This window comes from Oncorhynchus mykiss, chromosome 3 (genome assembly GCF_013265735.2).
Source record: "Oncorhynchus mykiss isolate Arlee chromosome 3, USDA_OmykA_1.1, whole genome shotgun sequence".
Taxonomy (NCBI): Eukaryota; Metazoa; Chordata; class Actinopteri; order Salmoniformes; family Salmonidae; genus Oncorhynchus; species Oncorhynchus mykiss.
The window spans coordinates 3,077,253-3,091,039 of record NC_048567.1 but is presented as its reverse complement, the minus strand read 5'-3'; the positions used below and the strand labels follow the sequence as shown (position 1 = coordinate 3,091,039).

The 13,787-nt window shown below is 40.3% G+C and overlaps 1 protein-coding gene across 2 annotated transcripts; it reads right to left on the bottom strand.

The window, feature by feature from the left end:
• Positions 1–21: 21 nt before the first annotated feature.
• Positions 22–9,073, bottom strand: LOC110518590 (potassium channel subfamily K member 5). Of its 2 annotated transcripts, none has more exons than XM_036965872.1 (5): positions 8,967–9,073; positions 3,121–3,232; positions 2,804–2,970; positions 2,173–2,341; positions 22–1,963 (listed from the first exon to the last, which is right to left on the bottom strand). In XM_036965872.1, the coding sequence occupies exons 1-5, from the start codon at positions 9,000–9,002 to the stop codon at positions 1,242–1,244; spliced, it is 1,206 nt and encodes a 401-aa protein (XP_036821767.1). In that variant the 5' UTR covers positions 9,003–9,073; the 3' UTR covers positions 22–1,241. The 2 variants fall into 2 exon arrangements, with proteins under 2 accessions (XP_036821767.1, XP_036821763.1); XM_036965868.1 differs by lacking the exon at positions 8,967–9,073 and adding an exon at positions 5,464–5,951.
• Positions 9,074–13,787: the final 4,714 nt, after the last annotated feature.

Sequence of the window (13,787 nt, the reverse complement as noted above, 5' to 3'; positions counted from 1 at the left end):
GTTTAACATCGAGATGAAGACAGGAAGTTGTCCAGACTGTGTTCATGATCTTAGGCCTTGATAATCTTGGGTCATACATTTCACTGATCACGATGTTAAGGAAAACCGTTGAAAATGTGTTTCCACTCCTCACCACAGGGGAATGTGACCAATCCTAACTCTGCCATAGTCTCTGGTTGTCCCAGGACCTTGTTATGATGCTTCTATATCATTCAGTTCAGATGGATAAAAAGGTGTGATGGGATGATAAATTAAAAGGTGTGATGGGGTGATAAATTAAAAGGTGTGATGGGGTGATAAATTAAAAGGTGTGATGGGGTGATAAATTAAAAGGTGTGATGGGGGGTGATAAATTAAAAGGTGTGATGAGGTGATAAATTAAAAGGTGTGATGGGGTGATAAATTAAAAGGTGTGATGGGGTGATAAATAAAAAGGTGTGATGGGGGTGATAAATTAAAAGGTGTGATGGGGTGATATTAAAAGGTGTGATGGGGTGATAAATAAAAAGGTGTGATGGGTGATAAATAAAAAGGTGTGATGGGGTGATATTAAAAGGTGTGATGGGGTGATATTAAAAGGTGTGATGGGGGTGATAAATTAAAAGGTGTGATGGGGTGATATTAAAAGGTGTGATGGGGTGATATTAAAAGGTGTGATGGGGTGATATTAAAAGGTGAGCTGGGGTGATATTAAAAGGTGTGATGGGGTGATAAATTAAAAGGTGTGATGGGGTGATAAATTAAAAGGTGTGATGGGGTGATAAATAAAAAGGTGTGATGGGGTGATATTAAAAGGTGTGATGGGGTGATATTAAAAGGTGTGATGGGGTGATAAATAAAAAGGTGTGATGGGGTGATATTAAAAGGTGTGATGGGGTGATAAATAAAAAGGTGTGATGGGGTGATAAATAAAAAGGTGTGATGGGGTGATATTAAAAGGTGTGATGGGGTGATAAATAAAAAGGTGTGATGGGGTGATAAATAAAAAGGTGTGATGGGGTGATATTAAAAGGTGTGATGGGGTGATAAATTAAAAGGTGTGATGGGGTGATAAATAAAAAGGTGTGATGGGTACAATAAATAAAAAGTTGTGATGATCCGCGGACCCATCACAGACCCATCATACCTTTTATTTATCTGAATTCACAAGTTTTATGCACCAACCACACTTCTAGGAGAGAGCGATAGTCCCCTTTTGATTACATCATTCAGTTCTCCATGAAGAGGATGGATCCAAGGCTTCAGCCTTTCTCATCATTCTCCTCTCCCGAATCCCCCTCCACTACCTTTGATACAGTAAACCTATTCTCTCCACCATCTTGATTCTGAACATTCTCCTCTTTGTTGATGTTAGGACCTAGATCGGCGGGGTTTAGGTTCTCTTTTGAGTTGGACACATAAACAGCCTTCGCTCTAGTGTCCCTATCCAGACAGTTCTCCTCAAACCCAGGGTCTTTCATAAAGACAGGGTCATCCTCGATAAGCCTCTGCCCCTCCTCTCCCATCCCAAAGCTGCTTAGTAATATATTGTGACTGATGCTGAGGTGGCGCCTCAGGCGGCGTGGGGAATGCTCCAGGGTTTGGATATTCGTCCCCAGGATGTCACTACAGCTCTTTGAACGACTCAACTCCTTGAATTCCATCTTCGGCTTCGGCTTCGCGGCAGCGCCAATCTGCCTGATGGCGGTGCTGTAGTCCTCATGCTTCTCAGACAGGAAGTTGAAGATGTCGACGGCGGTGGGGAGGCGGCGAGGGCTGCGGATGTCGTCCTTCTCAAGCTGCCATCGATGGTCCAGGTGGTCCATCCTGTGTTTCTGCCTTCTCTTCTTCAGGACCTTGTGAGCCGACACCACCATGTGGACGTTCCAGCTGAAGAAAAGAGACAGCCAGGCCAGACCCATGTAGATCCACACCTCTGCAAACACCCGGTACAGCCTTGGGTAGTCTATGTTTGGATTGATACCTGTGGAGTCAAAAAGAGAACATAGTTTAATTAAGTATATGTCACCCTTTCTTCAGCTTGGACAAAGCAGGATTGCACCAGGCAATGAATCCAACTCCAAATAACTTTATGATCCTCTAATGTGAATTAGGTGATATCATGATCTCTTAAATATAAACTAATATTTTCTGAGGAATGCCATCTACTTCATGAAAAGCCTATGTAACTACCTGCGACGTAGTCCCCGAAGCCGACAGTGGTGAGGGTGATGAAGGAGAAGTAGAAGCCCTCCAGGTACGACCATCCCTCCAGGGACATGAACACAAACGGGGGGATCACCAGGTGTACCAGCAGACCCCACAGGAGGAAGATGGCCGTGCAGATCAACTGGACCTTTTTCTGCAGACGGCACACGGGGAGAATCAATCAATCATTCAAATGTATTTAAAGAACTTTGTGACAACTGCTGATGTAAAAAGGGCTTTACAGTGAGCCGGCCTAGACCCCAGAGAGCAACCAAAGCAGCAGCTAAAGCACAGTGAGAAGAACAAGCAACGGCATGTGACACAAGTGACAATGTTAGACCAATCCCTTTGATTTGACCATGTCAATTGTCATTTTTGAGTGTTCCACCAGATCTGGTGACAAGGCTAACATGTCTTGTAGGCTAACACTTTTCCATTAGTTGGACCATACGGGATTCAGTCATAAGTACGCAGCTACAGTGGCTAAACGTGGCTGACCATTGGCTAATCCGCTGTTAATAAATGCTTAAGTCATGTATTGCACCTCCCCAAAAGTCGTTGATAGAAATCCGTATCAGTACAGTAGACGTGCTGAGAGACTCCCAGTGAGTCTTACCACACTAAGGCCTTTGAGTACCAGGACCTGTCCCAGGCGCTTGGCTCTGTCTCCGAAGAACGAGCCCAGCTCACTAATCCAGGTGAGGCAGAGAGGGATCCCACACAGGCCATACAGGATGCAGAATATACGGCCGCCAGCCGTCTTTGGGGCAACATTACCATAACCTGCAAATCACAAACGTATAGGCTTTCAGACGGGGGTGGCAGCTTCATTTCTGCTACGGTTAGACATTGGGTAACTGAGTTAGCAGCTGTTATCGGAGAGAGATGAACATGATTCAATGTTTCCAGTGTTGTATTCAAGATATTGCCCACCTATGGTAGTGACAATAGTGGCAGCAAAGACAACTGAATTGGTCCAGTCCCAGTTGTTGTAGGTATTCTCTCCAGTGATGGTCACACCTTGTCCAGCAGCGTCTGACACCACCTAGGGAACAGAGTGGGTTATCACACTGTACAAACAGAGCTGATTGGGGTTATCTTAAACGATAACGGGTTTCATTGGGATTCATTTCAGGAGTCTTCACACTCTAGGTAAACACAGAGTTACTTTGGGAATCTAAATCCACTGAGATTGAGCAAATAAAAATATAATATGTTCCCACTTTGATTTGTTTGAAAAATATATTTTAGTCATTACACACAAACAATAGACCCCTGTTATATATTTCCAGAACCTTCAAATAGAAGGACACAACCGTAATGAAGGGACTGACAACGCCCTCTGTAGTCTCGTAAACACGACCCTGGACAGCAGTGGCATTGAAACATTGGAGGCAACCCGGATATCTAGAGAGACAACGCCCTCTGAAAATATGCTGCCCCTTGGCTATTCTACGGTAGCAGAGTGGCACTGAGACTCTGATTTGACACTATAAAATGTATGTCAAATGAAAACCAATGATTGCAAAGTTAAACAAAACATACAACTCTGCACAAGGACTACTTTTAACAATTTCCACTGAAAACATATTGGCTTGAAGAACAGTGCAGACGCAAAGTTTGGCAACATAATGACTGCAATCTTCTGACGTCATTCTGTTACCAACGTAGCATCTGCACTGTTATCGGAGCAAAGAAAATGGCAAACCAGTTCTTCTGAACTGTCCCAACATGCTGACTTGGCTCCTTCGTTGAAGAGCACAGAGATGATGAAAACGCATGTAGGCTCATCAGTGATGTGTTCTGTTGCTATAATTGAAACTTGATTTATAAGTGTAGTAGTGCTCCAAGCTTTTACTGCAACAGTGAAAATAATCTATTCATAATAACATATAAAAATACAAATATGCACATCTATTATCAATAACACAGCCATATCAGTACTGCCAAGGACTGAAATGTCCTAACTTGACAAACTTTGTTTAGATTAAATAATTTCAGATGATCTACAATGTTATTTTTTCACGTAAAATTACCCACAAAGCATTTGACATCAGGCGATGCCTTTTGGACGTCTTTTTCTGATCCTCCATATTTTGGGGGTATTTTTTTGGAGCCCCGATTTCAATGTCCACGAACGTGGATTTTTGGTCCCGTCCGGATCAAATCTGAACCAATCATAGTTGTCCAGACCGGCCTATATTTGGCCCAAACGCAGACATGGATCTGGTCCACACAGACCAGATGTGTATTTTATCATTAGAACAATACCCAGCTAGTGTTTGTTTTTCCATGTATATTTTGGACATTCAGCAGATGCTCTTATCCAGAGTGACTTACAGTCAGTGTATTCAACTAAGGTAGATAAACAACAACATATCACAGTCATAGCAAGAAAAAAATATTCTGTAAACGTTACTCGGAATGTTATTGTAGTTAAAGTGGTCAGTTGGTTCATTCTGTATGCTGGCCTACTTTGATCATCATTGCTGCCAGTTTTAAAGGATTTGAAAAAGCTAACATTACTGCATGTGATAGATGGGAGCAATAATACATATTTGGTTTCTTACTTAATAGAACATGTATAGCATTTAATTTTTTGCAATAGAATCAACGTCTGGAAAATACATATGTTCAACGTCTGGAAAATACATATTTTTTCCATTCATTCAGCCTCTAAAATGGACCTGATTTCAACGTCCAGAAAATAAGTATTTTTGACATCCATATAACACTTATTTTCGAGGTCCCAGAGGTCTAAGCTTTCATTCAGCACCTGAAATGCCCTGGGTAGGTTTATTATCCAGGGACAACGTCCATGGGACTAAATAGTTGTCGAACAGTAGGCCTAAAACATAGTGCCAATTCTACGGTAACAGAGGGATTCTGAGACTCGGATTTTTTTCACTTTAAAATAAACAAAAAACAATGATTGCAAAAAAGTTCAACAAACCACACAACTCCATGCACAAGGACTACTTTTAACAACTTTCACTGAAATGTTTACAATACATTTGCTTGAAGAACAAAGGTGCATAGAGTTGTACGGTTTGTTTAACTTTGCAATTATTGTTTATTGTTTGACATACATTTGGAAGTGAAAAATCCGACTTTCAGCAATAGCTGTTACTCCTTGGAATCGCCCATAGTGTAAAATACAGTTTTAGAGACATAATAAAGTTCCAATGCTGACCAAGCTGACAACACAGTAATGATATTCATTAAAACGCCGATTGGGAATATAATACATGTATTCTAAATTGAATCCCTACATACCCCCAAAATATAGTTCAGATCTTCTTTAGTCAAGCACGGATATGTTTTAAGAATGTTTTCCTTCTGACGGGAATATTCGGATTTGGCCAATTTCCAATTGGGTTCTTCAAGTATTTGAAATATTGCTGCCCCGATCGATAGGTAAAAAATGATACCTGACGTTAATACAGGACCCTTATCAGACATTGCCGATCACTTAAAGATAATCCTCATTATAAAACTCGCATCAGAATTGTTGCCCAAACAAAAAATAGGACGCGTGTTGCATTCAAACTTCTCTTCCTGGTTCCTGTGCTGGGTAATTACAAACGTGGGAGACTGGGATTGTGATAATACAATGGAGGAGGACAAATTCAACCCAGTCCACATACAAGACATCGTTTCAGGTGTGCGCCATTGTTTAGCCTATAGTATCATTTTCAAAGTGACAGAAAAAGGTTTATGTGCCTTTCTGATTTCCACAACCTAGCTATATGGGTTTAAAGCTGGAATCCGTAGCTGTGAAACTGCCGTTAGCCTAGCTACTTCAAACAACGAACAGTTTTCCCTCCTCGGACATCATTGCACATCATTGCAGTGCGATATAACAGCAGATTATGTACTTCTCAAGCTTCATAATCAAAGCAAAATCAATAAGAAACGCGACCAGTGGCACTGTTCACTGTATGCTGATCTCAGATGTAATGCTGTGTGGATTAAAGGTCTCAAATTAAATATCTTTATTGAGTTTTGACTGATTGAAAGTCTCTGGCTGGGGATGTGTTTATGGAAAACAGCCACATAGACGTCTACCTTTACGAAAAAAGATTGCAGTATAACTGGTGTATGCTGCAAATACCGCGTCCAAAATAACACCGTTTTTTTACTGCAGTAATTTTGCAGTGTATTTGCAGTTCAACTTCAGTACACTGGTTATTCTGCAATTACTGCCTTCAAAATACCAAAGTTGACTGAAGTTACTGCACTTTTACGGCTGTTTCAAAACTGTACTCTTTTTTTGTAAGGGTATATATAATTGGTTCAGATTTGGTCTGGTCCATTTGCCCGCCAACACAGATGACTAAATTTTGTTTGGACAGCACAGTACAGTAGAGAACTATACAGTAACCGACTGTACATTACATTAAAAAAGTAGAGTACAGTACAATACAGTATAGTTCAGTACAGTATAATGTACTGAATTGTATACTACTGTACTCTACTGAATCAAACTCTACTGTACTGTACTGTATTATCCTGTGCTCTACTGTACTGAACTGTGCCATACTGTGCTGTTCAAACTTGTGAAGCATAGCCTAGACGTCTATGATTCGTTCAGATTTGGTCCGGTCCGGAGCAACCACATTTGTACTTGTTTGGGGGCCGAAGCTCATTAGTATAATCTCCAGTTTGCAAGTATTTGTTTTTTACAATTACATTTTGGTCATTCAGCAGATGCTCTTATTCAGAGTGACATACAGTCAGTGCATTCAACTAAGGTAGATAAACAACATATCACAGTCATAGCAAGACAAAAAATATGACTGAGAATATTACTGAGAATGTTATTGTAGTTGATGTGGTCTGATGGTTCTGTAGGTTGGACTACTTTGAACATCATTGCTGCCAGTTTGTAAGCTTTTGGAAAGCTAACATACGTGCGTGCATGTTTACAGATGGGAGCAATAATATATATTCTATGTTGCAATCTTCGCTCGGCTCCTCTTTCCTATATTAAATGGATTTCAAATGTATTATTGTGATATTACGTTTACTTCATTGAGAATGTATGTACAGTTTAAATTTGGTCAATGATGTCTTTTCACCTTTTCCTTTTAGAACCTAAAATGAACTTAACTTCAACGTCAGGAAAATACGTATTTACAGCGTCATTTTGCTTACTGGGCATGTATAATGTTATTAACCTATATGTAGGCTACATTATTGACATATAATAACATTATATGTAGGCTATAATAACATAATAGCCTACATTATTGCCTTTCATAAAATACAGATACACACACACACACATTTACTTGCAGGCATTGCCTACACACAAGTGCACAATAGAGGCACTAATAGAGTTGGCCAGCTTGTAGTCCCAAAAAACAGAAATTAGTTACCTCTGGTTCGTTCAGCTATGGAGGGAAATGAATCGGGGAAAGAATGGGTTTTTGGGAAAAACGGCCAAAATAAGGTTTGAGGCTAACACAGACTCAGAAGATCTTATACTTTTTGTTTTATGAGATATCAGTCAGTTAACGTGACTATGAATTATGAAGCCTTTATGTGCTTGTTTTGATTACATAAATGCTTCAAAATTCACAAAAGGTGATGTTAGCTGAGATTATCTCATAGAACAAAAAGTATAAGAGCTCTTAAACTTGTGTTTACCACAGACATTATTTTCGGCGTTTATCCAACCCCCCCAAACATGAATTTCCACATAGGTTTGGGCCAACGAGACATTGTGGAGTTAGTGCCTACAAAAAGACACCATGTACTATTGCTCTCTATAGAGTACCACAGTATGAGTCATAATACCCATAACAAACAGGGAAATGGTTCCAATTGTTTTTCTACCAGTCATTTTCCCCATAAGGGATTTTAGAAACACTTCAAATAAGGCATGTGTTTTGTGTAGGCTTACCCTGGTGTGATGTTTTGATAACAGTGTAAATATCTCTATGACAAAGTTACTTTTATCAATATATTTGCCTGTACTTACCCCCCCCCCCCCCCCAAAAAAAATGAAATGTTAATTAGCTGCTAATGTGGCTATCATAAAGAACTCCAAATCCCATGATGATCTGGACGAGCATGCCGAATCGAGGCAAAGGTTTTTTTTTAAATCTCTGGATTAACTATCTAATGTTAGCTAAATGTAGTAATTCTTAAATTGGCTAAATCTCTTTAAATTGACAACTCTGTGAACTGTCTTTTGCAAGTTTGATATTGACACAATACCTGTTAGCAAAGATGTCAGCTACAGATGGATGACGTGCAGGAGCTTGCAGGGATTTGTAGTCTTGCATGATGACTAATTTTATGCTAATTAGCACTTTGGAATCTGAGTGTAAATAAAGCCGAATATATTGATAAAAGTCACCTTGTCTGAAAAAGATTTACATGGTTATCAAAACATCACGCCAGGGTAAGCCTGACTTGCCTAGTTCAATAACGGTTAAATAAGATGTTTAAAAGCCTACACGTAACACAGGCCTTATTTTTATTGTTTCTAAAATCCCCTATAGTAAAAATGAATGGTTGAAAAATGATTGGAACCATTTCCTGGGCACCCGAAACGTGGATGTCGATTATGGCAGCCCCCCGCACCTCTCTGATTCAGAGGGGTTGGGTTAAATGCAGAAGACACTTTTCAGTTGAATGCATTCAGTTGAACAACTGACTAGGTATCCGCCTTTCCCTTTCCCTTTCCCTGTTTGACCGCTAGGTTTTCGTGGGTATTATGACACCTCCACTGTGGGGCTCAACATTCTCAACATTACAATATTACTCACTCTGGAGTCAATGGGAGGGACCGCCCCATTCACCATTATCGTGTTGAGCAGGGGAGAATCGCCCTTGTGTTGGGTAGATTAGCTTCTAAACTGACCAGCCCTTTTGGAGCTCACACACACACAATCACACACACAAACACACACAGAGATAAGAGCAACCGTCATGACACACACACATTTTCTCACTGTACTGAAAAACAAGTGAGAGAGGTGTATCTTCTCTAATTAGGGCTTTTGAAAAGGTCACTCACTGTATGACATCTTTCCTGTTAGTCTAAGAAAAAATAACTAATGTAACCTATACCGGAAACCTCTGAAAACTCATATTAGAAAATGTATATCTTATTTTATGAAACTATAACAGTTATCAACAGTTGATAATATATGCGCATATATATTTATGCATATTACTAGTAGTATATTTCTAAACGATAGCATTCTCAGAGAGTTGTGGAAAATAAGAATGAGGCCTTAATCTTACTCAGATAATTCATAGAGAAAACAAGAAGGTTTAGGACAAAAGCAGATGAGGGGGAAAGAATGCATTAATATGGCCAGGTGGGGGAAAGAGAGCATTAATATGGTCAGGTGGGGAAAAGAGAGCATTAATGTGGTCAGGTGGGGGAAAGAGAGCATTAATGTGATCAGGTGGGGAAAAGAGAGCATTAATGTGGTCAGGTGGGGAAAAGAGAGCATTAATGTGGTCAGGTGGGGGAAAGAGAGCATTAATGTGATCAGGTGGGGAAAAGAGAGCATTAATATGGCCAGGTGGGGGAAAGAGAGCATTAATATGGTCAGGTGGGGAAAAGAGAGCATTTCTGTGGTCAGGTGGGGAAAAGAGAGCATTAATATGGTCAGGTGGGGAAAAGAGAGCATTAATATGGCCAGGTGGGGGAAAGAGAGTATTAATATGGTCAGGTGGGGAAAAGAGAGCATTAATGTGGTCAGGTGGGGGAAAGAGAGCATTAATATGGTCAGGTGGGGAAAAGAGAGCATTAATGTGGTCAGGTGGGGGAAAGAGAGCATTAATGTGGTCAGGTGGGGAAAAGAGAGCATTAATATGGTCAGGTGGGGAAAAGAGAGCATTAATGTGGTCAGGTGGGGAAAAGAGAGCATTAATATGGTCAGGTGGGGAAAAGAGAGCATTAATATGGTCAGGTGGGGAAAAGAGAGCATTAATATGGTCAGGTGGGGAAAAGAGAGCATTAATATGGTCAAGTGGGGAAAAGAGAGCATTAATATGGTCAGGTGGGGAAAAGAGAGCATTAATATGGTCAGGTGGGGAAAAGAGAGCATTAATATGGTCAGGTGGGGAAAAGAGAGCATTAATATGGTCAGGTGGGGAAAAGAGAGCATTAATATGGTCAGGTGGGGAAAAGAGAGCATTAATGTGATCAGGTGGGAAAAGAGAGCATTAATATGGTCAGGTGGGGAAAAGAGAGCATTAATGTGATCAGGTGGGGAAAAGAGAGCATTAATATGGTCAGGTGGGGAAAAGAGAGCATTAATGTGATCAGGTGGGGAAAAGAGAGCATTAATATGGTCAGGTGGGGAAAAGAGAGCATTAATATGGTCAGGTGGGGAAAAGAGAGCATTAATATGGTCAGGTGGGGAAAAGAGAGCATTAATATGGTCAGGTGGGGAAAAGAGAGCATTAATATGGTCAGGTGGGGAAAAGAGAGCATTAATATGGTCAGGTGGGGAAAAGAGAGCATTAATATGGTCAGGTGGGGAAAGAGAGCATTAATATGGTCAGGTGGGGAAAAGAGAGCATTAATATGGTCAGGTGGGGAAAAGAGAGCATTAATATGGTCAGGTGGGGAAAAGAGAGCATTTCTGTGGTCAGGTGGGGAAAAGAGAGCATTAATGTGGTCACTCAGGTCAGATTAAATACCATATACTATGGTGCTGAACCAGGCAGATAGGTTATGTCATTGTGTTATTTTTGTACCAAGAGAATGTGCCAGGAATGGCCACTGGGACTTAGTAGTAATATTGGGACAGATGCTCAGACAGCACAGCTGTTTAAATGAAATGTCCCTAAAGCTGCTTGAACTGTGCTTAGTGCTCACTGCTTTATCCAGAGACAGGGCTTTCAAATGCATACCTCTTTGAGGGCTTTCAAATGCATACATCTTTGAGGGCTTTCAAATGCATACATATTTGAGGGCTTTCAAATGCATACTTCTTTGAGGGCTTTCAAATGCATACGTCTTTGAGGGCTTTCAAATGCATACATCTTTGAGGGCTTTCAAATGCATACCTCTTTGAGGGCTTTCAAATGCATACCTCTTTGAGGGCTTTCAAATGCATACCTCTTTGAGGAGGAGTGCATCTGACTGTCATACATTTTTCATCATATTAATTGTGAATGAAAAAAGTTAAAAATTTTATTTTAGATGAATACACTAGCCTTATTACGAAGGTTATTAAAATATACGAGGGTAGCGGAATCCAGGATAGTTTGAAGTCAAAAAGTCTCCTTGACATGTAGATTCGTGCAAGTGTGTTATACCCCGTATACACAGCGGGATTAAAACTGAAGATCCCACAACAGAGAGAGAGAGAAATCACGCTGGCACAAGGCCCAGTTGAACAACGCGTTCTTTGACCAGACATTCCAAACCTGTTATGCACTCCACTGCATAAACCTGATGGCACGGTGGTCAGGTAAATAGTATCCCAGCATTGACAAGAAAAGTTACCTGCTCCAATGCTCCCAAACAGCAACATTAGGTTACCATCTATTTTATTTACCCCGCAAGTAGAGCGCATATCATCTAGTATCGCTCAAGGTTTGGTTTCTATTGGAGTGAGCACCTGACCTAGTCCACAGGGGTATCCCCACCCACCCTCAGCTGCCTGCGACCAGCAGAGACGTGCTTCGTCATTGCAAGACGCGTCACTGGAATACTCGGATCAATATGCTGTAACTTCTGAAGGCGTCGGGAAACACTTGAATTATGATGGCGGAATAATACCAGGAAGAAAACAGGAAGAAACGTCTCACCTCTCAGGTAAATAAAAACGAGAGTGCCATGTTAGGGAAACATCGAAAGTCTAATATAATCTAATATGGAAGGCAAAAATCGGTTTCTTTTTTTGCGCAGCCGTCAATTCAGTTCGCTTGAAGTTCAAATTGCGCCGTGTTTGTGGGAATGGGGGGGTGAGACTATGTCAAACACCAGAGGGATATTGCAGTTTATTTTCTAAATGTAAGTAAGGAAATGAAAAATATATGGACATTAAACGTATAAATGATCGAATGCTATTCCCATCCAAAGAATGGTGGACTGCTGTTCTGGGATTTTTATTCGTTGTTTGGACTGATCTTGTTTGACATCTGGCCCATAGACCCGTACAGAGACAACAAGAATGTTAACAATTGGTGTAATTATCGGTGTCCAAACGTGTCATTGGTGGACTACAATTGGGATGGTGTCTGACTACTCAGCCGTTTAGTCAAAATATTTCGCTTTTCTTCACAAACAGCGTTGCAATTGATCCAAATTTAGCTCTAGACGTTGTGTTATTTCAATAATAACGATTACATTTATCAGACTTGCCTCCCTTTGAGATCCGAATTTTGCTTTACTAGCCTATTTCTACATTGATGTTGAACAGGTGTTTCCGAGCCTACCACAGAAAGCCTTTGCGCTTGGCCTTGTCAAGACAGTCCACTTGCTTATATTTGGAATACCTCCGTTTAATACAATAATACCTGTTATTACTGTTATTTCATATTTTGCTGATTTGTATTAGGCTATTTGATTTAAAAAAAAATATATATATATATATATATATATATAATATAGGCCTCTTTGGTGTGTCTGTATATATTTTTTTTTACCCTACCCAGAGTCCAGTACCCACCGAGCAGAGGAGCCATAGACTTTATTTCTTGACAGTTTTACAATTTAATTAAACATTTAAAGCTGAAATGTCTTGAGTCAATAACTATTCAACCCCTTTGTTATGGTAAGCCTAAATGCGTTCAGGAGTAAAAATTTGCTTAGCGTGGATTTTAGCTTACACTAATAGTGTTTGACATGATTTCGAATGACTCATCTCTGTACCCCACACATACAATTATCTGTAAGGTCCCTCAGTCGAGCAGTGAATTTCAAACACAAATTCAACCACAAAGACCCGGGAGGTTTTCCAATGCTTTGCAAAGAAGGGCACCTATTGGTGGATGGGTAAAAAATAAAACTGACATGAATGTCTGTTTGAACATGGTCAATTTATTTATTTCACTTTGGATGTTGTATCAAAACACAGAGTCACTACAAAGATACAGGCATCCTTCCTAACTCAGTTGCCAGAGAGGAAGGAAACCGCTCAGGGATTTCACCGTGAGGCCAATGGTGACGTTAAAACAGTTTAATGGCTATGATAGGAGGAAACTGAGGATGGATCTACAACATTGTAGTTACTCCACCATTCTAACCTAATTGACAGAGTGTAAAGAGAGAAGCATGTACAGAATCAGAATATTCCAAAACATGCATCCTGTTTGCAACAAGGCACTAAAGTAGTACTGCAAAAAAATGTGGCAAAGCAATTCACTTTTCTCTCCTGAATACAAAGTGTTATGTTTGGGGCAAATCCAATACAACACATGGAGTGTCACTCCATATTTTCAAGCATAGTGGGGGCTTCATCATGTTATGGGTATGCTTGTAATCGTTAAAGACCGTGTAGTTTTTCAGGATAAAAAAAATGAACTAAATGGAGGAAATTCATAGAGGAGAGATTAATACACCTTTCAGCAGGACAATAACCTAAAATACAAGGCCAAATTTACACTGAAGTGGCTTA

What these genes read in the sequence shown, in the direction of transcription:
- LOC110518590 (XM_036965868.1), bottom strand. Translation starts at nt 5,649, where the DNA reads ATGTCTGATAAGGGTCCTGTATTAACGTCAGGTATCATTTTTTACCTA. An exon ending in TACTCAAAGGCCTTAGTGTG is followed by an intron (nt 2,342 to 2,803) that starts GTAAGACTCACT and finishes TGCCGTCTGCAG; the next exon opens with AAAAAGGTCCAGTTGATCTG. An exon ending in CTTCGGGGACTACGTCGCAG is followed by an intron (nt 1,964 to 2,172) that starts GTAGTTACATAG and finishes TTGACTCCACAG; the next exon opens with GTATCAATCCAAACATAGAC.